The following is a 26,875-nucleotide window of genomic DNA, read 5'->3' on the forward strand; positions in this document are numbered from 1 at the left end:
GGGAGTAGTACACAGCGTTGTACGAGATCTTCAGTTTCTTGGCAATTTCTCGCATGGAATAGCCTTCATTTCTCAGAACAAGAAGAGACTGATGAGTTTCAGGAGAAAGTTCTTTGTTTCTGGCCATTTTGAGCCTGAAATCGAACCCACAAATGCTGATGCTCCAGATACTCAACTAGCCAGTTTTATTGCTTCTTTAAACAGCACAACAGTTTTCAGCTGTGCTAACATAATTGCAAAAGGGTTTTCTAATTATCAATTAGCCTTTTAAAATTATAAACTTAGATTAGCTAACACAACGTGCCATTGGAACAGGGATGGTTGCTGATAATGGGCCTATGTAGATATTCCATTTTTTTTTAAATCAGCTGTTTCCAGCTACTATTGTCATTTACAACATTAACTACACTGTATTTGATTAATTTGATGTTATTTTAATGGACAAAAATGTTGCTTTTTTTTCAAAAACAAGGACGTTTCTAAGTGTCCCCAAACATTTGAATGGTAGTGTAGCTGATATGGCTGACTTGCTTAAATAAATGTGGTTTCTACTGATAATTGAGATTTACAAACTATGGCATAAGGGAATGACGAGCGGATATGAGGCAATCCGTAATTTCGATTAGGACAGTAATGAGCGAGTTAGGATAGACATAGTCAATATAATTATTTATTCAGCACTTTTGAAATGTACAGCGACAGAATTCAGAACATGGGCCGTTCTTACAGATTTCCAAGTCAGGGGTCAAATAAGCATATAAAGGGTGCATATACGCAGACAATGAAAGCTCTTACAATATTTGATGATGACATTTCTCTAAAACAGGCTATAGGCTACATGTGAACCACCAGGTCAGAACAGTAGGCTAAATTATGAGAGGGAAAACGACCTAATTATTAGGGTGAGGCACAGCTACAGTATACATATATCCTTGGCATATTACATAATTTATGCAGCAGCATACAATAAAAAAGTCTCACCTTGTTGTGCTGTGCTCACTTGTACAGGAAGGTGGCGCGGCAGTCCTTCGTGGGCAAATTTTGTCATCAAAGTCTGGCATTCTCTGGATTTATGGTGCTTTCAAGACAACTGGGAACTCGGAAAAAAAGCAAGGTCTAATGATGACGTTAGTGATCTTCAGGGCGGAGCTCTAGAAAGAGGCCCGAGTTTCCGATTTGGAATTCCGACTTGGATGACCGTTCACTCCACTGAATAGCATGCTAGTGATTGCTTTGCAATGCTTGCAGTTAGCCACTGATTCCTTCCAAACCACTCATTGTTGAATTTGCGATTTCCAACTTGTTGTGTAAAGTTTATGTCCAATGGCCGATGAGCACCAATACGTTTTATCTATCATTTCTCTTCATATGACAAGGATTTACCAGTAGATTGTCAACTTGATTCATTATGATGACTGCTAGCTTGCTAGCTAAGATTTTGAAATATGATGTAAATATTATCAGTCCAATCAAAGCTACTGCAGATATAACGTGATTTGACGTAATTGTATCTGTGGCCAATGACCTGAACCAATCATGGTGCAACTAGAGAACATTACCAACCCCTACGCTCTGTATTTTCGCTGGCTGCCCCACCACCACAGAAAGCACTGAGCCTTATTCAAAAAAAGCAAAAAAGAGACCATGTTTGTATGTGGCTTTATTAACTCAATTATATTGTTTAATTATTATTATTTTTATTTTTACATTGTTTGCAAACTGATATGTGACACATATTGAGGCCAAAATAACATGCAAAACAGGCACACACAAAAAAAAACTGGTGGGCCTACCCGATATGGCGGGTCACCACTGTGTGTTGTACATGGAGAAATGAAATAAACATTCTATCAAATTACCCTATGGTAAGAGTGTGGTTGGGGCAAGTCTGTGTAAGAAAATTATTTGTGTTATCAAATTATTATTCAATGAGGCTCTACATATTTTGGTTGAAAAACATAATCCTATTTCCTTTAGAAACCATTGTCGTTTTTCCAATCTTGTACTTATCTTGTTTGGTTTTTGGTTACATGTACTGTAGAAGAAATATGCCTTCTTTTAGTTATTTTAGAAGCCCCTTGCTATGTAATTAATGGCCGGACTGCCATATTTGGAACCATTTATGCACACAGATGGAGGTGTAGACATTCCCCAACCAAACTGCAGAAGGCTTTCATTTCCAATTCAGATCTTTCCTGTCCATTCAACTGTTACATAAAACTACACTGTCCCAGTCCCAGATTCTTGCAATATACAATATAATTTCCTAACCATCACACAAATAGGTGCACAGACATCTTCTGGATATCAGATCCCCAATTGTTTAAAGAGATTTAAAGCACGTTCTCTGTTGGTTCAATGTTGAGATGAGCCTATGTTTCATGCCATCTGTTGTGTGGATCAAGTTACAGTTTATGCATCAATTCCATATGAATAGGGAAATAAAATAGGTACTAAAATTATGAAATGAGATGGTGCCTATCTTTCCTATTAATTCGGGATAGAGGCATGTACGTAGCTTGATAACAGATAGCCTAGCATCACATGGGACCTGGAATTATGTTGACATTAGATAATTATCCTGGATATTTTAACAATATGGAAAACAGTCATGTGCCAAAAATAGGACAGATGTTCCTCAATAGTATTTAAAGAAAACAACCCATAAAACGCATTTAAGAGTTTATAGAATAATACACATATTCTTGAAATAATGTGTTTTGTAATAGTGAAAGACCCAGGCATGCCAAAGATGATCAATTATATTGACAAGATAGTCGAGTGGCCATTCTAACAATGGAAATACATGTCTTCAAAGATGGAAGGCAGCGGGAGAAGGCGCGATCAGGTGGGACCATTCTAACCAATGAGAGGGCAGATACGCGTGTGAACAAGAGGCACAACTCCAATATAAAGTAGGGTTTTTTCAGTTGACGAAATACCACGTGTGTCCACTTATATCAGTGCATTCGCAACAACCTAAACATTACGAAAGTTCTATTCTATCAAATAATCCTCACGTAGCAAATTAGCAAAAATTACTCAATTCGTGATCCTATTTTCGTGGGACAGATTTTGGGCGAAGTAAACCCTCTCGCTTAGCCTCTTCTCTGTCCATTATTGGGGGCTCGGCGCATCGTACCAGAGTCAGAGGGAGCGCGCTTGACTAAAGCACGCGCCAGGCAGTGATGTGTCGCAGATTTTTAAAACTCAGAAAGATAACCTAAAATACCGCTCAACTATCTAATACGTGCATGTGAGTAAGTGATAAAGACTCCGATAATAGAAAAGGGTTGTAGAGTAGGCAAAAAGCTTGTTTTAGCCGCTGCAGTGAGTTTTGGGGATTTGGGGGGTATTTTTCTTGGAAAGAACGAGAAACATTTCGCGTTCCCTGTTTTGAGCGTGCGACAAGCAGCCTAGGAGCGATGGAACTGTCATCTATAGGCGAACAAGTGTTTGCAGTTGAATCAATAACCAAGAAGAGAGTCAGAAAGGTAAGCAATGTAGCCGTGCTTCCGAATAGAAATGTAGTCTACCTATCATTGGTGTCTTATGGTTTTAACAGCCAATGTACTACCTGTACTCTTACAGAGTATATATCAGCCATTACACAAAAGTATTGCTACGCACTTTCCGTAGTTTACGCTAGACATTAATATTGTCATTCTGCTCCGTGAAAAGCTGCTAATTCTAACACGCAAAAAGTTTAAATTATATTTTTTTCTGCACATAATGTTGCCTATAGGCTACATCATTTTCAATAAAGAGATTGTTGAATCTTTTCGTTTTCCTTGGTTTGTGTATGTTGTATGTTCTGGATACAGACTACTACCTCAAGTAGTAAAATATAAAAGGGGTGTGTTTAGCAAAATCGGGTCTCATCGTGGGGTATCACTGGTGGGATTGTCCGCGCGGCCAATGTGTGTGAGCTACGCAGTTTATTTGTACGTTACGCCAACAGGAGGAGAACAGAGGACGGGAAGATGGATTGGGGTATCTGGGTGAAAAAAAACTGCTGTGTAATGTTACACCTCGCATGATCCATACAATATTGTCCTATTATGTTGTTGTAGTATGATCATCACAATGAGCCCATGTTTTTGTTTTGTATGGTATGAATCTTACTATGCATTTATTAATGCTTTATTTTGTAAAGTTGGTTTGAAGATGGAAGATTATAATACAGCAATGTTTCATTCTATGTATTGAATATTCTATACATGCACACCATACAATTATATTATCAATGGGTGGTCCAAAGCGGAGACCTTCGCTATGCAGCACGTTGCGCAATACGAGTTGTTTACATGTAAAGTCCTACATATTTCCATCGCTTTTTTGACGCTCAAGAAAATTATTTTACATAAAACCCATCCATGTGCGATCACGTCATCACAATAGTAGAGTTCGAGGCCTTTACATTGACGTCATCTCGTACAATCTCCATTTGAAAATAAAATTACCCCAATGAGCTCGACACCGACCTTTAAAGCGACAGTCATCTTTTTATGCTCCTTGAACTACCGTACAAAGAGTACTAATTGTGTTATTTGCTCTCTTGCTAAATGTGCCTTTCTCTTTTGCTTCTTAGGGTAATGTGGAATACTTATTGAAGTGGCAGGGATGGCCACCAAAGTAAGTACTCTTCTTATTAATTAGTGAATGCAATACAAATCTGTATGAGTCATGTTTGTATGACCTGGGTACATATAGTGCCTTCAGAAATGATTTCCACCCATTGACGTTTTCCATATTTTGTTGTGTTACAGCCTGAATTTAATATTGATTAAATGTAGATTTGTTTGGTCACTGGCCTACACACAATACCCCATAATGTCAAAGTATAATTATATTTTTTGAAATATTTACAAATGAATTACAAATGAAAAGCAGAAATGTCTTGTGTCAATAAGTATTCAACCCTTTGTTATGGTAAGCCTAAATAAGTTCAGGAGTAAACATTTGCTTAACAGTCACATAATAAGTTGCTTGGACTCACTGTGTGCAATAATAGTGTTGAACATGATTTTTTTATGACTTCCTCATCTTTGTACCCTACACATACAACTATCTGTAAGGTCCCTCAGTTGAGCAGTGAATGTCAAACACATTAAACCACAAAAACCAGGGAGGTTTTCCAATGCCTCGCCAAAAGGCCTATTGGTAGATGGGTAAAACAAAATGTAGATGTCCTTCCTAACTCAGTTGCTGGAGAGTAAGGAAATCGCTGGGGGATTTCACCATGATGCCAATGGTGACTTTAAAACGTTTTAATGGCTGTGATAGGAGACAACTAAGGATAGATCCACAACATTGTAGTTACTCCACAATACTAACCTAATTGACAGAGTGAAAAGAAGGAAGCCTGTACAGAGTAAAATATTGCAAAAAAATGTGGCAAAGCAATTCACTTTTTGTCCGGAATACAAAATGTTATGTTTGGGGAAAATCCAATACAACACATTAATGAGTACCACTCTCCATATTTCCAAACATAGGGGTGGCAGCATCATGTTATGTGTATGCTTGTAATCGTTAAGGACTGGGGAGTTTTTCAGGATAAAAAATAAACAGAATGGAGCTAAGCACAGGCAAAATCCTAGAGGAAAACCTGGTTCAGTCTGCTTTCCACCAGACACTGGGAAATGAATTCACCTTTCAGCAAGACAATAACCTAAAACACAATGCCAAATCTACACTGGAGTTGCTTACCAAGAAGACGGTGAGTGGCAGAGTTACAGTTGTGACTTAAATCTATAGCAAGATCTGAAAATGGTTGTCTAGCAATGATCAACAACCAATTTGACAGAACTTGAAGAATTTTGAAAACAATCATGTGCAAATTCTTCACAATCCAGGTGTGGAAAGCTCTCAGAGACTTACCCAGAAAGAATCACAGCTGAAATCGATGCAAAAGCTGATTCTAACATGTATTGAATCAGGGGGTTGAATACTTATGTAAATTAGATATTTCTGTAGTTAAATTTCAATAAATTGGCAAAATGTCTAAAACATGTTTTCGCTTTGTCATTGTGGGGTATAGTGTGTGGGGTATAGTGTGTAGATGGGTGAGAAAATATGTTTAATCTGTTTTGAATTCAGGCTGTAACACAACAAAATGTGGAATAAGTCAAGGGGTGTGAATACTTTCTGAAGGCACTGTAATGTTCCCTCTGCTTCTGATGTCTTAGTAAAAACCTCATATCATTGGTTAAAGTGCCTCTTATATTTAACACCCCTAATTCCGATTTCCTTAATCAAGGAAGTACACTGACAGGAGAACTGGCAACCACCGTACGCCATTTGGTGCATTTTCGTAATGTGAAGAGTCCGTCCAGATCCAGCGTTAATCCGATTCCGCACGCATCTAAAACTGAAGGGTACCCTTGTTTACCAACACTTTCAATAGAAATAGAGGGGTATACTACGACACTAGCTAGATCTACTCAGGATTTTCTAAAGCTAGCTAGCTTCACTAAGCTTCATATTCCAGCTCAGGCTTCATCCATGTTACGGCCATGCATTTAGATTCTTCAGCTGCCGCTAACTCCAGCCAGGTTTGTAACTGCGCTTGCATGTCACACATGGCTAGTCGAATGCAGAAATCTTCATTGATAAAATGCTGAAACAGCAATCCATCAGCAAGTCTGTGCCACATTTTAGGTTTTTGCTGAAATGAAAGAACTTATCCTACAAATTCAGCAGGCTATGGTGTGAAATGGGTTATTAGAAGTGGTGTCTTTTTATTACACAATTGTTAAGGCTGTCTTTGTGTGCACGAGCACCCCCCCCACACACACACACACACACACACACACACACACACTATCAATAAAATTATGTGACGTTTCAAATTCTCACTACACATTAGTAAATGTGTAGTGAGATACTGTAGGGTATTTGAATATTATTAACACAATAAAATATTTAACCAGCCGTCTTAAGTTGTTTCAGAGAATGAAGGGGATGATGACGTGCTTTTTGCGAGAGGGAGGGGATCTGATTTGATTGGTCCTCAACTCTCAGCTCTAGCACTTCATTTAGGATAAAGTGAATTTAGCCTGCCCCAGAGCAGGTTAGAGCTAAAGTATTTGTTGCCATATAAATTTACCTGGCTAAAAGGTGAGGCACCTTCGTGTCAACAGTTATCCAGAGTTGAACTCAGAATTGACCAAAGTTAGCTCGCTAACTCCTCTATCCCGCTACGTAGTATACCCCTCAGGAGTCAAGACAAGTGGGAAAAACATAACAAATTCCAGAACGACTCACTTGCGCAATAGAGGTTGACATTTAAAAGTGTCTGGTGATTGATTTGGTGTATTTGTAATGATATCTATTGACAATTTACAATCTGCCAGGGTTTTAAAAGGTAAGGTATAACCGCTTGCAGTCTCTATACATAAATTCATTGAAAGTTCCCATATGATTCTATAACAACTCCTGTCATTGTACCTCCTTGCCTTATTCAAGGGGATCATGCCATGATGATCCTGCATAAACAGTGCTTATAGAGTGTGATTGTTTTACAGGTACAGCACCTGGGAACCAGAGGACCACATACTGGACCCACGCCTGGTGCTGGCTTATGAAGAGAAGTGAGTAGTACTGAGAGTGCTGTTAGTATGAATACTGTATACTACTTCTTCTCTAGCCATTGCAATTTCATATTCTCTGTGTCTTATCAGGGAGAAGAAGGACCGAGCCCTGGCATACCGCAGGAAAGGACTCAGACCACGGAGACTCGTCTTGCGGGTACAGCGCTTACCTTTCTCCTTGTTCAGAACATCCACTTTCTTAATACATTTCTACGTCCCTTACATTAACATAGCAATTACACAAATGACAATACTTAATAGTATATTAAGTTATCTTAAGCCTGCATCACACGAAGCAATTTGTGTCATCTCAAGCAACTTTGCTGATACATGAAGCAATTGAAACGCAATTGAAATTGCATGCAACGTCCAATCTTGTGAAACATCACGGTTACATAAATGATTTGATAATCCAAATGTTTGCTAATTGTAACAACATCGATATACAGTGCATTCCGAAAGCATTCAGATCCCTTCACTTTTTCAACATTTTGTTACGTCACAACCTTATTCTAAAATGGATAAAATAAAAACATTTCCTAATCAATCTACACACATACCCCAAAATGACAAAGCGAAAACAGGTTTTTAGAAATGTTTGCAAATGTATTAAAAATACAAAACCGATACCTTATTTACCTAAGTATTCAGAACCTTTGCTATGAGACTAGACATTTTGCTCAGGTACATCCTGATTCCATTGATCATCTGTGAGATGTTTCTACAACTTGATTGGAGTCCACTTGTGGTAAATTCAATTGATTGGATATGATTTGGAAAGGCACACACCTGTCTATATGAGTTCCCACAGTTGACAGTGCATGTCAGAGAAATATCCAAGCCATGAGGTCAAAGGAATTGTCCGTAGAACTCAAAGGCAGGATTGTGTCGAGGCACAGTTCTGGGGAAGGGTACACAAAAAATGTCTGCAGCATTCAAGGTCCGCAAGAACAGTGGCTTCCATTATTCTTAAATGGAAGAAGTTTGGAACCACCAAGACTCTTCCTAGAGCTGGCCGCCTGGCCAAACTGAGCAATCGGGGGAGAAGGGCCTTGGTCAGGGAGGTGACCAAGAAGCCGATGGTCCAGAGCTCCAGAGTTCCTCTGTGGAGATGGGAGAACCTTCCGGAAGGACAACCATCTCTGCAGCACTCTTCTAATCAGGCGTTTATGGTAGAGTGGCCAGATGGAAGCCACTACTCAGAAAATAGCTGTGCAGCGATGCTCTCCATCCAACCTGACAGAGCTTGAGAGGATCTGCAGAGAAGAATGGGAGACACTCCCCAAATGCAGGTGTGCCAAACTTGTAGTATCATACCCAAGAAGACTCGAGGCTGTAATCGCTGCCAAAGGTGCTTCAACAAAGTACTGAGTAAAGGGTCTGAATACTTATGTAGATGTGACATTTCCAAAAACCTGTTTTCTTCTTAGCCATTATGGCGTATTGTGTGTAGATTGATGAGGGGGAAAAAACAAGTTAATCAATTTTAGAATAACTCTGTAACGTAATAAATGTGAGAAAAGTCAAGAAGTCTGAATATTTACTGTATATTTACAGCCCTCTTTTCCCCAATAAAACAAAATGTGCAACGTTGATTCAAAGTCTCTGAGGTGACCAGGACATGCGTGTGTCCTAATAGGGTGAGGAGACAAAGTAGCCAGTGGTGGTTGGAGTTCTGGGGCCTGACCAGCTTGCACAATATCCTTCCTGTATGACTGGCGGGGTATTGGGGCTGTGGGGGGGTCAGTTTCCATTTCTACAGTTCAGTATAGGCAGTCAGCAAATGCAGCTTGTATGCCAATGAGACCCATTGACTAACTGGACATAGCACAGCTCCAGACACATATACATTTTATCCATGGGCATTGATGGACAGTTGGTGGGTTGCAGAGGAAGTGGAGCTGATTAAGCATGGTGCACAAAGACCCCTATCTCAGTCAATCCCCAGCCACCATAAACGATCACATACAGCAAGTTTTACCATCCAGGGGTGCCTCTTGTTTGCCATAAATGGCATATTCCTTTATAGGTACAGTTAAAGTCGGAAGTTTACATACACTAAGGTTGGAGTCATTTAAAACTCGTTTTTCAACCACTCCACATATTTCTTGTTTAACAAACTATAGTTTTTGCAAGTCAGTTAGGACATCTACTTTGTGCATGAGACAAGTCATTTTTCCAACAATTGTTTACAGACAGATTATTTCACATATAATTCACTTTATCACAATTCCAGTGGGTCAGAAGTTTACATACACTAAGTTGACTGTGCCTTTAAACAGCTTGGAAAATTCCTGAAAATGATGTCATGGCTTTAGAAGCTTCTGATAGGCTAATTGACATCATTTGAGTCAATTGGAGGTGTACCTGTGGATTTATTTCAAGGCCTACCTTCAAACTCAGTGCCTCTTTGCTTAACATCATGGGAAAATGAAAAGAAATCAGCCAAGACCTCAGAAAAAAAATTGTAGACCTCCACAAGTCTGGTTCATCCTTGGGAGCAATTTCCAAACGCCTGAAGGTACCATGTTCATCTGGACAAACAATAGTACGCAAGTATAAACACCATGGGACCACGCAGCCGTCATACCGCTCAGGAAGGAGACGCGTTCTGTCTCCTAGAGATGAATGTACTTTGGTGCGAAAAGTACAAATCAATCCCAGAACAACAGGAAAGGACCTTGTGACGATGCTGGAGGAAACAGGTACAAAGGTATCTATATCCACAGTAAAACGAGTCCTATATCGACATAACCTGAAACGCCGCTCAGCAATGAAGAAGCCACCTCTCCAAAACTGCCATAAAAAAGCCAGATTACGGTTTGCAACTGCACATGGGGACAAAGGTCGTACTTTTTGGAGAAATGTCCTCTGGTCTGATGAAACAAAAATAGAACTGTTTGGCCATAATGACCATCGTTATGTTTGGAGGAAAAAGGGGGAGGCTTGCAAGCCGAAGAACACCATCCCAACCGTGAAGCACGGGGATGGCAGCATCATGTTGTGGGGGTGCTTTGCTGCAGGAGGGACTGGTGCCCGTCACAAAATAGATAACATCATGAGGCAGAAAAATGATGTGGATATATTGAAGCAACATCTCAAGACATCAGTCAGGAAGTTAAAGCTTGGTCGCAAATGGGTCTTCCAAATGGACAATGACCCCAAGCATACTTCCAAAGTTGTGGCTTAAGGACAACGAAGTCAAGGTGTTGGAGTGGCCATCACAAAGCCCTGACCTCAATCCTATCGAAACTTTGTGGGCAGAACTGAAAAAAGGAGGCCTAAAAGCCTGACTCAGTTACACCAGCTCTGTCAGTAGGAATGGGTCAAAATTCACCCAACTCATTGTGGGAAGCTTGTGGAAGGCTACCCGAAACGTTTGACCCAAGTTAAACAATTTAAAAGACAATGCTACCGAACACTAATTGAGTGTATGTAAACTTCTGACCCACTGGGAATGCGATGAAATAAATAAAAGCTGAAATAAATCATTCCCTCTACTATTATTCTGACATTTCACATTTTAAAAATAAAGTGGTGATCCTAACTGACCTAAAACAGATCATTTTTACTGGGATTAAATGTCAGGAATTGTGAAAAACTGAGTTTAAATGTATTTGGCTAAGGTGTATGTATACTTCTGACTTCAACTGTATGTTGGAATTACTGCACAGTTTTCCAGACCAATGCATATGTCACCCCAGCATGAGAGCTCATTCTTTACAGTGCAGCCCATTTCAGGTGTCACATGGGCTGGCCAGCCATGGTTGGTAGCAAAATATGTATGAGGGCAATGCACGCCATCAATTTCCAGACAGCATGTTGGCTGTTGAATGGCCTCCTGACATGTGGCAGTCCAGTTCCATGGTGTCTCTGTCTCTAGTAACTGCCTGAGGAGAGGACTGGTGGTGGAGTGGGCCTATCACTGCAATTCCTATGACATGCCCACTAAGTTGACTGCATTTCTTGTCAATGAGTGTCAAATTGTGTTGGTTTATTGTAGTGAACTCCTGCCTTATGTGCTTGTCACGCGTGGTTGTATTCTTCCCATACACCATGATGTCACCAAGTCAACATATACGGCAACTCCAGGGCAGACATGATTGTCTGGACGAAGCAATGTGCCAGCTCAACCTGAACAGTATAAAAGTGCACTGGAAACATCCCAATCATTAATGCAGTGAGCCAGAGGAAGGTCATGTTCGATTCAGGCAGACGTATTGTACTAGCAATGAATCAAAGCTCACTTCTACATGATAAGGATGTGACTTAAGAGCCCAATCCTGGAGGTGCAAGTTATAGTACAGTGAGGGCAAGTTGTAGAACTAGGGAGAGAGTGCCAGAGTCCAGGGTTGGAGGATTCTCTTTCCTTTCATTGGAGCCTCCCAGTTGCCTCATTGACACTCAGGCTTGTGGTGTTGCCATCCCAAGCAGTCTGCTGCCTTTTTATACAGTGGCTTCAGAAAGTATTCATACCCCTTGACTTATTCAACATTTTGTTGTGTTACAACCTGAATTCAAAATGGATTAAATCTTTTTCTTTTCTCTCACATATCTACACACACTACCCCATAATGACAATGTGAAAACATGTTTTTTGAAATTGTTGCAAATATATTGGGGAAAAAATACAGAAATATCTCATTTACATAAGTATTGACACAGTCAATACATGTTAGAATCTCTTTTGTCAGTGATTACAGCTGTGAGTCTTTAAGAGCTTTGCACACCTGGATTAGCACATTATTCTTTTTTTTAGTTCTTCAAGCTCTGTCAAGTTGGTTGTTGAATAATGCTAGACAGCCATTTTCAAGTTTTGCCATAGATTTTCAAGCTGATTTAAGACAAAACTGTAACCATGCCACTGAGGAACATTCAATGTTTTATTGGTAAGCAACTCCAGTGTATATTTGGCTGTGTGTTTTAGGTTATTTTCCTGCTGAAAGGTGCATTTGTCTCCCAGTGTCTATTGGAAAGTAGACTGGACATAAAGTAAATTTCATTGCCCAAAATTTGCAGGGTTACTTTAGTGCCTTATTGCAAACAGGTTGTATGTTTTGGAATATTTGGGTTGTACTACAACCCTGGTTTTATGAATGAAGATTGAGAGTTCTGACTTTGCTATAAACTGTCACCAGACAGCACCACTGAATAATTTTCTGCTCTGAAACCAAGTCCTGTCTTGGCCCTAGCAGGCAGTGATTGGCGAAGAGTGAGACAACTATTTTCACAGTTTATCAGGAAACCCAGATTATGGACATGATTTATCACTATCCTGGTGTGTCTCGACCAATTCTCTCGACTTCGCTATTATAAGACAGTCGTCTAGATAGCACAATATCCGTATCCTGTCTGTCTGACTACTTTGAATAGACGGCGGTGTGTTAACATGCGAAAAGGTAGTTTCACCCTCAAATCTAAGATCAGTCTCATGCCACTGCCTTTCTTTGGCACTCGAAAATATCTCTGATAATGACCCATGTTTTTGTCTGCTTCCATAACTGGGCGAATAGCTCCTTTTCCTCCAAGGGGGGTTATTTCCTGTTCTAGAATAGGGGCCACTTGAGCTGAAACTGTCGTGGGTGTGACACCAGCGAACTGCAACGCGTAACCCTTCCAAATTGTATTCAGTACACAAGGGGGAGCTGCGCATGCATGTTTCCATACACTCAGTCTGCTGGACAGGTCTGCTCTTTCTATTAGAGAGGGCAGGGCTGTCATTTGATTTGGAATAGCTAACTGGGCTACAGGCAGAGGCTGCTGTGCAGTTTGACGATTTATATTTTTGACTGTTTAGCCAAGTCACAGGCAGAGGCTGCTGTGCAGTTTGACGATTTATATTTTTGATAGGCCCGAAGAGCCCAGATACTGTGACAGGAGCATTTAGCAGCACGTTCTTCTCCCTTTCTGACATTTGGGTTGAGCCACAAGTGACGGTGTACCACGACCGAGAATCCCATGATTCTTCCCGTGTCCTGGGCAGCACACCTTGTCATGTGTAGAACGAAGTCTGTCGCCGTCCTGAGCTCAACGTACATCTCTGCAGTAGCTGTTCCCTGTCCCGGGCCTGGTAGGCCTGGACGATGGCCATGGTGTTTAACATGGCTGCTGACTTGGCCGGCTGCCTTGTAAGACTGGATGATAGCTGCGGCTTCACTGCCGCAGAGACTGCTGAGGGGTGTGAGGCTATGGTTTCTTTGAGCAGGGGCATGGATATATATCCCAGCTGAGGCTCTGTGTCGATCCTGGACCATGAGTTGAAGCTCTGGTTGGGAGAGCTTGTCTGTTGTGGCTTCTCCCAGGATTGCCTCACCTCATTCCTGACATCTGAGAACATGGGGAGGGGTCTAGGGCAGGACTGGCTATCATGCCAGAGACTGGGTGACTGACGGTGGGAAGTAAGCCCCTGCCAGTATGATTTCAGGGGCTGGTTGTGGATCTGGCCAAGACAGGCCTAGCTTAGTCACAGCCCTGCCCAGGACCTCCATGAACTCCTTGTTGTAAGGGTCCTTGCCAGAGATCGTCACCCTCACTCTGAGCCCTTTCATCTGAGCCAGGATCTCCATAGGCGTCCCACTGACTGGCATGGAAGTCTCTCAGCTCCCGGTGTGCTGCGTCCTCGAAATAAGCAGCAGGTTGGGGAAGGACAGAGGTGTGGAGGCTCCGTCGAGTATTGGAGAGCTGCACCTCACCCACTCGTCCGTAGGCTCCCAGGAGCTGGGTGGTGGAGGGAAGGCAGGGGAACCCCGGAGCAGTGGATACAGAAGAAGGGGTCCGTAAGAGCCACCTCCGTGCTCTGTTCCAAGCCATCGGGCGTAGTCTCTGTGACCGTCCCTCCCCGACATGTGTGCCTTGCACTTGAATTACTATTTTATCCTGGCAGAGAACGGAGAAAAATCATTCAAACTCAGAAAAACCTAATGGAATCCGTCTGGTACCTTTACTCAAAGCTTACGGACACTCTTTGAGTGTGATTGGGGAGGCGATTATTAAATAATGACCCCAGAATCTTTGGTCTCCTGCAAGTGTGGCGCATTAGCTAGCTAGCTAGAAGGACCACTAGCTAAGAGTGGCTAGCAAGCTTGCTGACTCAGGCTACTAAACGGACCGATGTTGAAGGAAAATAAAAAATATACAGTACCAGTCAAAAGTTTGAACACACCTACTCATTCAAGGGTTTTTCTTTGTTTTGACTATTTTTTACCTTGTAGAATAATAGTGAAGACATCAAACTATGAAATAACACATATGGAATCATGTAGTAACCAAAAACGTGTTTAACAAATCAAAATATATTTTTGATTCTTAAAAGTAGCCACCCTTTGCCTTGATGACAGCTTTGCACACTCTTGGCATTCTCTCCACCAGCTTCACCTGGAATGCTTTTCCAACAGTCTTGAAGGAGTTCCCACATATGCTGAGCACTTGTTGGCTGCTTTTCCGTCACTCTGCAGTCCAACTCATCCCATACCATCTCAATTGGGTTGAGGTCGGGTGATTGTGGAGGCCAGGTCATCTGATGCAGCTCTCCATCACTCTCCTTCTTGGTCAAATAGCCCTTACACAGCCTGGAGGTGTGTTGGGTCATTGTCCTGTTGAAAAACAAATGATAGTCCCACTAAGCGCAAACCAGATGGGATGGTGTATCGCTGCAGAATGCTGTGATAGCCATGCTGGTTAAGTGTGCCTTGAATTCTAAATAAATCACAGACAGTGTCACCAGCAAAGCACCATCACACCACCTCCTCCATGCTTCACAGTGGGCACCACACATGCGGAGATCATCCATTCACCTACTCTGCGTCTCACAAAGCCACAGCAATTGGAACAAAAATCTCAAATTTGTACTCATCAGTCCAAAGGAGATTTCCACTGGTCTAATGTCCATTGCTAGTGTTTCTTGACCCAAACTATTCTCTTCTTCTTATTGGTGTCCTTTAATAGTGGTTTCTTTGCAGCAATTCACAGACGAAGGCCTGATTCAAGAAGTCTCTTCTGAACAGTTGATGTTGAGATGTATCTGTTATTTGAATCATTTATTTGGGCTGCAATCTGAGGTGCAGTTAACTCTAATGAACTTATCCTCTGCAGCAGGGGTAACTCTGGGTCTTCCTTTTGTGTGGCGGGCCTCATGAGAGCCAGTTTCATCATAGCACTTGATTGTTTTTGCAATTGCACTTGAAGAAACTTTCAAAGTTCTTGAAATTGTCTGCATTGACTGACCTTCATGTCTTAAAGTAATGATGGACTGTCATTTCTGCTTGCTTATTTGAGCTGTTCTTGACATAAAAGGGACTTTGACTTTTAGCAAATAGGGCTATCTTGTGTATACCACCCTAACTTGTCACAACACAACTGATTGGAAAGAAATTCCATAAATTAACTTTTAACAAAGCACACCTGTTAATTTAAATGCATTCCCAGTGACTACCTCATGAAGCTGGTTGAGAGAATGCCCAGAGTGTGCAAAGCTGTCATCAAGGCAAAGGGTTTTCTTTGAAGAATCTCAAATATATTTTAATTTGTTTAACACTTTTTTGTTTACTATATGATTCCATATGAGTAGGTGTGTCCAAACTTTTGACTGGTACTGTATGTTCTTCACCGCTCGGTCGAAGTTGTAGGCCGTCTGAAATTGAGCAGTTTAGACGAAAAATAAGTATAGATGAATTTACAGATGATACGAATGGTGGCTTTGATAAACAGCAGTTGCTGAATAAAGCAAGAGTAACACTCTCCGGCAGGGCAGTGCGTATTATACCCTCTGGGGAGGGGCCAATCACTGCCTGCAGTGGCCAAGACGGGACTTGGGTGGTTTCATAGTTAAAAATGATTCAGTGGTGCTGTCTTACTACTTATAGCATAGTAAGAACTCGATTTCAAGATTAAGTAAAACTCAAACTGTTTTAAAGTCACCATTGGCCTCATGGTGAAATCCCTGAGCGGTTTCCTTCCTCTTCGGCAACTGAGTTAGGAAGGACTACTCTATATTTGTAGTGACTCGGTGTGATGATAATACACCATCCACGATTTTTACCCATCTACCAATAAGTACCCTTCTTTGTGAGGCATTGGAAAACCTCAATGGTCTTTGTGGATGAGTCTGTGTTTAAAAATTGATTTGGAGTCAAATGTCCTAATGATTTTTTTTTGTATGTAGGGCAGACAATTGACTGCTCATATTCCAAATTTGAGCAATATCAGAGCTTGCAATATTGGGTTAAATAAGCTTATGTGGCCCACCACCCCTCCAGCCAGGCATTATTCTGTCCTGTTTGAGTTTAGGGGGTGTGTCCCATCATCTATAAATGTAACTACTTTTGCAGTAAAATATTTTTACACAACCATCCATTTTATATACAGTGCCTTCAAAAAGTATTCAGACCCCTTGACTTTTTCCACATTTTGTTAGGTTACAGCCTTTTTCTAAAATTGATTAAACCGTTTTTTCCATCTCATCAATCTACACACATTACCCCATAATGACAAAGCAAAAATTGTTTTTTAGACATTTTTGCTAATATATATATTTTTTTATTCAGACCTTGTACTCAGTACTTTGTTGAAGCACCTTTGGCAGCGATTCGTCTTGGATATGACGCTACAAGCTTGGCACACCTGTATTTCTGGTTCACCAACTACTTCTCAGACAGAGTTCAGTGTGTCAAATTGGAGGGCCTGTTGTCCGGACCTCTGGCCGTCTCTATGGGGGTGCCACAGGATTCAATTCTCGGGTCGACTCTTTTCTCTGAAAACATCAATGATGTCGCTCTTACTGTTGGTGATTCTCTGATCCACTTCCATGCGGATGACACCATTCTGTATACTTCTGGCCCTTTGAATACTGTGTTAACAAACCTCCAGGCGAGCTTCAATGCCATACAACTCTCCTTCCGTGGCCTTCAACTGCTCTTAAATGCAAGTAAAACTAAATGCATGCTCTTCAACCGATCGCAGCCAGCACCTGCCCGCCCGTCTAGCATCTCTACTCTGGACGGATCTGACTTAGAATATGTGGACAACTACAAATACCTAGGTGTCTGGTTAGACTGTAAACTCTCCTTCCAGACTCACATCAAGCATCTAGAATTATCTTCCTATTTCGCAAAACAAAGCATCCTTCACTCATGCTGCCAAACATACCCTCATAAAACTGACTATCCTACCGATCCTTGACTTCGGAGATGTCATTTACAAAATAGCCTCCAACACTCTACTCAGCAAATTGGATGCAGTCTATCACAGTGCCATCCGTTTTGTCACCAAAGCCATATATACTACCCACCACTGCGACCTGTATGCTCTCGTTGGCTGGCCCTCGCTTCACATTTGTCGCCAAACCCACTGGCTCCAGGTCATCTAAGTCTTTGCTAGGTAAAGCCCCACCTTATCTCACCTCACTGGTCACCATAGCCGCACGCACCCGTAGTACGCGCTCCAGCAGGTATATTTCACTGGTCACCCCCAAAGCCAACTCCTCCTTTGGCCACCTTTCCTTCCAGTTCTCTGCTGCCAATGACTGGAACTAATTGCAAAAATCACTGAAGCTGGAGGCTCATATCCTCCTCACTAACTTTAATCATCATCTGTCAGAGCAGTTTACAGATCATTACACCTGTACATAGCCCATCTGTAAATATCCCACCCAACTACCTCATCCCCATATTGTTTTTGTTTTTTTGCTCCTTTGCACCCCAGTATCTCTTCTTGCACATTCATCCTCTACTCATCTATCACTCCAGTGTTTAATTGCTATATTGTAATTATTTTGCCACTATGGCCTATTTATTGCCTTACCTCACTAATCTTACTTAATTTGCACACACTGTATATAGACTTTTCTATTGTGTTATTGACTGTACATTTGTTTATTCCATGTGTAACTCTGTGCTGTTTGTGTCACACTGCCTTGCTTTATCTTGGCCAGGTGTAAATGAGAACTTGCTCTCAGCTGGCCTACCTGGTTAAATAAAGGTGAGATAAAAAATGAAAATAAAAATTGAGGGAATTTCTCCCATTCTTCTCTGCAGATCCTCTCAAGCTCTGTCAGGTTGGATGGGGAGTGTCGCTGCACAGCTATTTTCAGGTCTCTCCCGAGATGTTCGATCTGGTTCAAGTCCGGGCTCTGGCTGAGACATTGAGACTTGTCCCGAAGCAAATACTGGGTTGTTTTGGCTGTGTGCTTTAGGTCGTTGTCCTGTTGGAAGATGAACCTTCGCCCAAGTCTGAGGTTCCTGACCGCTCTGTTTTCATCGTGCTAGGTGTTGTCCAGATGTGACGCTTGGCATTCAGGCCAAATAGTTCAATCTTGGTTTCATCAGACCAGAGAATCTTGTTTCCCATGGTCTAAGACTCTTTAGGTGCCTTTTGGCAAACTTCAAGTGGGCTGTCATGTGCCTTTTACTGTTGTCCTTTCGAAAGGTTCTCCCATCTCCACAGAGTAACTCTAGAGCTCTGTCAGAGTAACCATCGGCTTCTTGGTCACCTCTCTGACCAAGGACCTTCTCCCCCGATTGCTCAGTTTGGCCGGGTTGCCATCTCTAGAAAGAGTCTTGGTGGTTCTAAACTTCTTCCATTTAAGAAGAATGGAGGCCACTCTGTTCTTGGGGTCCTTTGGTACCCTTCCCCAGATCTGTTGCTCGACACAACCCTGTCTCGGAGCTCTACGGACAATTCCTTCGACCTCATGGCTTGGTTTTTGTTCTGACATGCACTTTCAACTGTAGGACCTGTATATAGACCGGTGTGTGCCTTTCCAAATCATGTACAATCAATAGAATTTACCACAGGTGGACTCCAATGATGTTGCAGAAACATCTCATGGATGATCAATGGAAACAGGATGCGCCTGAGCTCAATTTTGAGTCTGATAGCAAAGGGTCTGAATACTTATGTAAATAGGGTATTTCTGTTTTTATTTTTTTATTTTTTGCAAACATTTCTAAAAACCTGTTTTCGCTTTGTCATTATTGGGTATTGTGTGTAGATTGCTGAGGATTTTCTTTCTTTAATCCATTTTAGAATAAGGCTGTAACAAAATGTGGAAGAAGTAAAGGGGTCTGAATACTTATCGAAGGAATTGTATGGAAGACCTTAGAGATATGGAAAAACATGGTTGTGCTTTGTTATACCTCGGGTAGCGGTATCTCAAAGACTAAAGCCCTTTTTGAAGATACCGAATGGAATGATATGACCACTCATGTAAACGTTTTTCTGTGCCCTGATTGGACATTGCATACAGTCAGTTGCGTGACATAGGATTGATTTCTATCTCTTGCGTTGCAACCATGTTGCAGGCAATTTTTGGGGTGACACAGTGAGCATCACTGATGCCACTTTGTTGCAATCAACAGAAATTGCGTCCAGATTGCTACGTGTGACATCGGCTTTAGTCTTCTCTTCTCCTACAGAATATCTATGCCATGGACCTCCGTAGTGCACACAAAGTCCCAGATACCCCTCGTCTGCGCCTCTCCCTTACCCGCTCCATGGGCTCCGAGCTGGACCAGGGCAGTCTGCCATACAGGGCGGGGGAGGGAGGGAGCGTCTACCCCCGCCTGGCAAGACGCAAGAACAAGCAGAGGGTGTCCAAACCTGTGTCTGACAACAATTCCCTTCAACCACTGACCCGCATACAGGACCCCATGGAGCATGAATGGCAAGGCGCAGAGGAGAGACCGGAATCAGAGTTAACAACAGACACACGTGAAAACAGTCTATTCAGTTTGTTTTCTATCAAACATTTAATGAAACATTTGATCATCTATTTTTTTATCTCGGTTTGAAGGTCAGGATTGGTCCTATTCGTGGTATATTGATCTCATTTCCTGTGTATTTCTCTCTTAAGGGCATAGTCGGTCAGAGTGCAGCTATCCCATGATGGAGCAGGAGGTGGAGTCGACGCCTGACAGAGTGGAGAGTTGTGGTTCCACACTGGGCTCTGGAGATGAGACATTGGGGGGTGGGGCCTTGTTGAGGGTGACAGGGGCAGGGTACAGGTCAGAGGGTGGGACCTCTGAAACTGGACAGGAACAAATGGATAGGACTGATCAGTCAGAGAGCTGTGTTTCTGCAGAGGGTCCAGAAGACCTTAACATTAGCAATAGGTTAGTGGATAGTGACACAGAAGTGGAATTGGGGACAGATACCTTGATTGACAGGGTAGAAAGGTTAGGCACAGCTAATGCTATTGAGAGGGTAGAGGAGTTGGGGACAGATTATTTTATTGACAGGGTAGAGGAGATGGGGACACATATTCTGATTGACAGGGATAGCACTTCAGTGGTGGATGTTGGAGATGAAACCGTGGCTGATGGTTCAGTGGTCTGTACCGATGTTGAGGTTGCAGAGGAAGTGGTGGAGAATGACACAAAACAGCAAGGTGAAGAGGTTGTGACACAGTGTCCAGACAGTAGTGGCGCAGAAGTGAATCCTGGCAAAGTGATTGTGACCTATGTGACTATCAACTCTTTGACCGTAACTTTCAAAGAGGCCTTGGCAGCTGAAGGGTTTTTTAAGAGCTGAAGGACAGAGTTCTGAGTGAGGATTAGAGAACATGTGAGGTTATACATGAAATGCAGCCCATATGTTGAATTTACCACTTAGGAACATGTTTAGATAAACAACCACAATATAATTTGTCATTAAAGATGTTTACAAAGCCTATGAGAGTAAATTGATACCAATTACTAGGGTTTTGGTGAGGTATTGTACTTTTAGAGAATTGGGTGGTAATTTTCACATTGTGTTTGGTTCTGGAAAGATGATTAGTAAGAGAGGATGAGGGAGAGAGCAGTTGACTCCTGAATGTCATATTTATAACATTACTACTTCTCCAACGTCTCTTATTCCAGGAGGCTCATTTCGGTTGCTCTTTTTTCTAACGCTTTTGTATTAAGTCTGTCTTCCTCAGTATTAACAGTAAGTTGTGCATGTCCCGTATGTCATGCACACCCTTATCCTCCATTCGATTTGTTAGTTTGATTTCTATAACAAAGAAACAGAAAGGAGAGAAGGAATGCCTGGAGGGATAGAAGTTTAAGCATTTCAAGATGAAGGCTGGCTTCGTTGAAGTATTGTTGTTTTTCTTTATTTTACTTCTCAAATTAAAAGAGCCTACCTGATTCTAGTTTTGTATTACCATTTGATAGTCCACCCCTCTCGCTAAGCCTTTGTGCATTTCTAAAGAGGGGATATCAGTTTACACCACTCATTCCCAAATGTGTTTTAGGTCTCATTTCAGTTACTCCTTTTTCTAACGCATTTGTATAAAGTCGACTGTCTTCCTCAGTGTTTACAGTAAGTTATGCATGTCCTGTCAATCACGCACAGCCTTGTCCTTCATTTCATTCAATGTTTATTTCTATGACAAAAATAGAAAGGAAAGAAGGAATTCCTGGAAGGATAGAAGTTCAGCATTCCAAGATGAAGGCTGGCTACGTTGAAGTATTGCTTTTACTTCCAGGTAAAACAAAAAGGCATATTCTTGTATTACCAATTGATAGTCCACCCCTCTCACTAAGCCTTTGTGCATTTCTGAAGAGGAGATATCAGCTTGCACATGTCCTACTGCAACAATGGTGTAAACTGAAGCAAATGTTCTCGGTTGTATTTATCGCATGTCACATGTAAAAGCTAAATTAAATGTCACGTGTTGAAAAATGTATCTTTGGTCACAATGACATGTCAAATGTCTTCTCTATACCATATGCCTAGAAATATATATAGTGTCAAATCTACTTGTGCTTGAGATTCATATAACCTCAACATTTTAGCATGGAATAAAACATGTTAGCAGTAACAAGTGTCCTCGCTGGTCCATTTTAGTAGCTTTTTTGGAAATGCATGTGCAGCAACTTGTGCATCCTTTTACCACCACTAGGGGTCAGTCTCCTCAGGGAACCATGTACTTAGGTCGATCCACCCCAACCCCCCCAAGATAAAAATACACTAATTTGACTAGCTACAAGCAAAAGTATTCAGCACATCTTTCATTTTCATTTTATTATATAAAAAAAAAACAGTATTTGAGTCCACAGTTCTTTGTACAGTAAAAAATATTAAATTAAACTCTCAAAGTTCTGAGCAGAAAGATAAATTGGGGTTGGGACAAGGGACAGCAATTATTCTGGGGCAGGAGAAGGGGACCAGTGCATTGGGCTCAAGTCCAGAGGGAAAAGTAAGAGTGAGGCAGAGCGACTGGTCACGTCTCTCCCCTTCCTCAGTTCTATGCAGCCACAGTTAATTTGGATCCATTCCCTCTGTTTTACAAGAACAGTAATGTCCTATACCCCCCCCACTCTAAACTTTACAGGCATATAGGTATGTGCCCCCCACCACACTGTCTTACAGGAGTGCTCACACATTTGAGGGAGGGCATGTGTGGTCAGTGAGAGGGCTGGCCCTTCTAGTACTGATGTCCAATGGTTCGGCATTTCAAATGTAGTCTCCATTGGCCACTGAAACTTGCAGCAGGCCCTCAACCCCAAACGCTCATTTTATTCCAGATTGAAAGCCCAACCCAGACATCAGTGAAATGAAAACCCCACCCCCATTTCAATAACAAAAATATATTCTATGTGAATTTTAGCAGTCTTAGGGTATATGCCAACACACCGCCAAAAAATGAAAATAAATAAAGTAAACCCAAACTTTTAAAAGAAAGATATGCATGATGTTTGGATTTATAATAATATTAATCCAAATCACAAACTGATAAGACTGATTTATGGAGAAATTACAATAAGTCCATTGCATTCAATTATTTGCTCTTACATTTCTCAATTTTTTTCAAATCTTAAACATTTCTTAAAAAGGCAAATACTCCCATAGTCCCAAACCCCCAAAATATTACCTGCATCGTATTCTCTAAGGGAGATACCATCCCCCTATTTGTACACAATTGGCAAAAAATATATTAACAGCAATAACTTACCATTCATTTATTAATTAATTGACGTGTTGATTTATAGTTGCATCTCCCATAGGAAGTTCACTTCAATGTATTTTTTATTGAAAACATTAAATAATATTTAATAGTAAAAAAAAAGGCTAACACTGTCCCAGGTGCAGTCCCGAAAGCACGGCGAGGCTACATGTCTAAGGTGTTATGATTAATGTTCTGCCCAAGGTCCTGGCTGTTCCCAGACAGCATGTCAGGTCCTCCAGGCCCATGGAGACCACCCATCCCACTGAGTTGAGACAGCATGGCATTCTGGTCTGACCCAAACTGGTCCATTGAGTTCTGCTGCTGAGGCGGCTGTTGAGAGGGGACCACCATTCCAGGGTGGTGCTGGGGTAGCTGTCCCGGGTGCGGGGAGCCCGTCTGGGTCTGTGGGGAGATATGATGAGGGGAAGGCTGGGGCTGCATGCGCGGGGAGGGGCTAGAGTGTGGTGGCTGGGACTGGGGTCGCGGGGAGGGCTGGGGCGAGCGCACTTGGTTGCTGAGGGACGTGGACAGCGTCTGGCCCTGCAGGTGAGGGGACTGGGCCATCTGCTGCTGGGGGCTCATGGGGCTGCTGTGCTGGGCAGGAGAGCCCCCACCCAGGTGCTGCTGCTGTTGAAGCAGCCTCTGGTGCAGTGCCTGCTGGAGCAGAGCCTGGGAGGACTGCGGCTGGGGGGTGCCCTGCGGGGGCTGGGGCTGCTGAGGGGGGCCGCCTACTCCAGTACCCGGACCCCCCTCAGCAGTCTGGTGGCCCACCATGGCATTCTGGTGTTGTTGTTGCTGCTGCATCTGGAGTTGGTGCTGATGCTGGAGCCTCTGCTGGAGCACTGCAGCAGCCTGCTGCTGGGCCACCGTGCTGGGGTAACCCTGCTGCTGCTGCCCTGGCTGGGCTCCAGGCTGCTGCAGTCCAGAATGGCCCTGACCAGGCTGCTGGGGGGCCATGCCTGGCTGGCCCATGTAGCCCTGCTGCTGGAACTGGGCATGGTTCCCAATCTGTTGTTGCTGTTGTAGTTGGAGATGCCTCCTCATAAGGAGCTCTCTGAACTGGGGGTTTATGTTGGCCATGTTAGGTGCCTGCTGGTTTGGCATCCCTCCTTGCTGATGCTGCTGCTGTTGATGCTGCTGAAGTGCTGCCACCTGTTGCTGCTGCAAACTACTAAGCATAGGACGCTGCTGCTGCGGTTGTTGTTGCTGTTGTTGCTGCTGCTGCTGTAGCTGCTGTACTTGCTGTAGCTGGGTCATGGTGGGCATGTTGACTCCCTGACCCATGTGCATACCTGGCTGACCAGCCACAGCATTCACATTGACCTGTTGGCCACCCATACCTCCTGGAACTCTGCCTGGACCTGGCCCGCCAGGGTTTCCCGGGGGTCCTGGGCCCCCCTTATACTTGGAGGCTCTCTGCTTGATAAAGGCAGCCATTAGCTGAGGGTTTGAGCGGAGGATGTTGAGCACCTGCTGTTGCTGCTCGGGTGAGCTGGGGGAGCGAAGGGTACGCAGCAGTTCCTGAAGGGCAGCCTGCGGGAGGTTCCCACCCCCAGCTGCACCACCTTGCTGCACCATACCAATCAACCCACCAGGTCCCTGAGCCTGCTGCCGCACTTGCTGCGGTTGTTGCTGCTGAGGCGCCACCATGCCTGGATGTCCCATCATGGCTTGCCTCTGCTGGGGTGGCATTCCCTGGCCGGCCCACTGTTGCTGGGGGATCTGAAGCGGGGGACCAACCCTCTGCTGCTGCACCTGTGGAGGCAGCTGGCCCTGGGGGTTAGGCTGCTGGGGCTGCTGCTGCATGGGGCCAGGGCCCACCATCATACCTGGAGCACCCTGCTGCTGTTGCTGCTCCATGTGAGCCCTGGCAGCAGCCTGAGTTGCCTGAGCCTGGGGAGGCAGCCCCTGGGCCCCCACCATGCCCACCCCAGGGTGGGCCATGCCCATCTGGCCCTGGGGCTGTTGGTGGTGAGCGTGCGGAGGCATCATGCCAGCTGCCTGCGCCGCCTGCCTCTGCAGGGCCATCTTCCTTTGTGCGTCTGCCACTTGTTGAATCTTCATGGCTATCTCCACAGCTGCTGGAGGAGGCCCCGAAGGAGGTTGCTGCTGCTGCTGGGGCATAGAAGGCTGGCCAGGGTTGGGCTGCTGTTGTGGTGGTTGCTGCTGAGGTGGTGTGGCTGGTCCCAGGCCCGGTTTGCCTTGGGACTGAGGGTGCGGTGAGGAGCCTGGAGGCCTGTTGGTGTAAGGGGACAGGCTGTTGGGGTGTTGCTGGAGCTGTAGGGGGTTTGAGGCCTGGGACTGCTGCTGGACCTGAGGAACCATCTGCTGTTGCTGGGGTGAGTTAATCATCCCACCTCCTCCTGGCATCTGCTGGAACTGGTGGTGAAGCTGGTGGTGCTGCTGAGGCATCCCACCTTGCTGCTGCAGCAGCAAAGTTCCTCCACCACCCATCCCTGGCTGGGGCCCAGAAGGCATGTTGGGCTGGGTGGGTGTCTGTGGTGTTGGGGGCTGGGTGCCTCCTGATGTGGGTGTACTGGGGGCTGTGGTACCATTGTTACCTGGTGATGGCAGCCCCCCAGGAGGTCCTCCTCCACCGCAGGCAGGCTGGCCCACCCGCTGCATGCTGGCCATCCTTCTCCGAAGCATCTGAGCCTGCTGGAGGCGGTGCTGGAGTTGCTGCTGGCGGAGCTTGTGCTTGATGTTGAGGCAGAAGGGTACGGGGCACTTGTTCTCTTGGCAGTGCTTGGCATGGTAGCAGCACAGAGCAATGAGTTGCTTGCAGATGGGGCAGCCACCGTTGGTCTTGCGCTTGCATCCCTTGGTGTGCTGCACCACACGCTTCATCTTCTGGCAGGACGGCAGAGAGCAGTTGGCATTGCGGCATTGGCAGGCGTGGACCAGGGACTGGATGCAGCGCTGAATGCTGAGGCGGCGGGAGTCCCCGGGGCTCTGAGTGGCAGCGGCCGCTGCGTTGTTGCTCTCGTCGTCCAGGCCCAGGCCCAGCTTCTCCATCTTGTGTTCATGGCCCTTAGTGTTATAGCAGGTGATACACAGGTCGTAGTCCTCGCAGACGGTGCAGTGGAAGCGTGTCTCCACGCTGGCCTTGCACTCGTTGCAGGTGTAGACGAAGCGGTCCTGGCTCTGATTGTGTAGCTCCACCAGCATGCACATGGAACTCCACTTGGCTCTCCTCAGGGAGGAGAACTCCAGGTGCTTGTCCCGGGCCAGCGTCAGGAAGGCGTCACGCCCATCCATCAGGTCGCAGGCCATTAGGGGGTCCGGGTCCGTGATGGGGGGCAGGGAGTTGGCAGTGGGGCCGGCGATGAGACGGATCACAAAGAACACCTGT

The 26,875-nt window shown here is 44.0% G+C and overlaps 2 protein-coding genes across 4 annotated transcripts in view; one reads left to right on the forward strand and one right to left on the reverse strand.

Annotated features, from left to right (window-relative positions):
- The first annotated feature begins 3,113 nt into the window (after nt 1-3,113).
- LOC112226148 lies at nt 3,114-22,664 on the forward strand. Of its 3 annotated transcripts, none has more exons than XM_024390439.2 (6): nt 3,114-3,494; nt 4,592-4,635; nt 7,530-7,595; nt 7,686-7,752; nt 19,988-20,300; nt 20,443-22,664. In XM_024390439.2, the coding sequence occupies exons 1-6, from the start codon at nt 3,426-3,428 to the stop codon at nt 21,117-21,119; spliced, it is 1,236 nt and encodes a 411-aa protein (XP_024246207.1). In that variant the 5' UTR covers nt 3,114-3,425; the 3' UTR covers nt 21,120-22,664. The 3 variants fall into 3 exon arrangements, with proteins under 3 accessions (XP_024246207.1, XP_024246208.1, XP_042163207.1); XM_024390440.2 differs by having other exon boundaries at nt 3,122-3,494; nt 20,006-20,300; XM_042307273.1 differs by lacking the exon at nt 3,114-3,494 and adding an exon at nt 3,969-4,001.
- The window catches only part of ep300b (E1A binding protein p300 b), a 28,615-nt gene continuing 24,319 nt past the window's right edge, over nt 22,580-26,875 (reverse strand). The window contains 1 exon segment of the mRNA XM_042307274.1: nt 22,580-26,871. Coding sequence (XP_042163208.1) covers nt 23,686-26,871 — 3,186 coding nt within the window. The 3' untranslated portion in view covers nt 22,580-23,685.

The sequence above is a fragment of the Oncorhynchus tshawytscha genome, linkage group LG27 (assembly GCF_018296145.1).
Source record: "Oncorhynchus tshawytscha isolate Ot180627B linkage group LG27, Otsh_v2.0, whole genome shotgun sequence".
In the NCBI taxonomy this organism is placed as follows: Eukaryota; Metazoa; Chordata; class Actinopteri; order Salmoniformes; family Salmonidae; genus Oncorhynchus; species Oncorhynchus tshawytscha.

What these genes read in the sequence shown, in the direction of transcription:
- LOC112226148 (XM_024390439.2), top strand. Translation starts at nt 3,426, where the DNA reads ATGGAACTGTCATCTATAGGCGAACAAGTGTTTGCAGTTGAATCAATA. An exon ending in CCAAGAAGAGAGTCAGAAAG is followed by an intron (nt 3,495 to 4,591) that starts GTAAGCAATGTA and finishes TTTGCTTCTTAG; the next exon opens with GGTAATGTGGAATACTTATT. An exon ending in AGAGTTAACAACAGACACAC is followed by an intron (nt 20,301 to 20,442) that starts GTGAAAACAGTC and finishes TTCTCTCTTAAG; the next exon opens with GGCATAGTCGGTCAGAGTGC.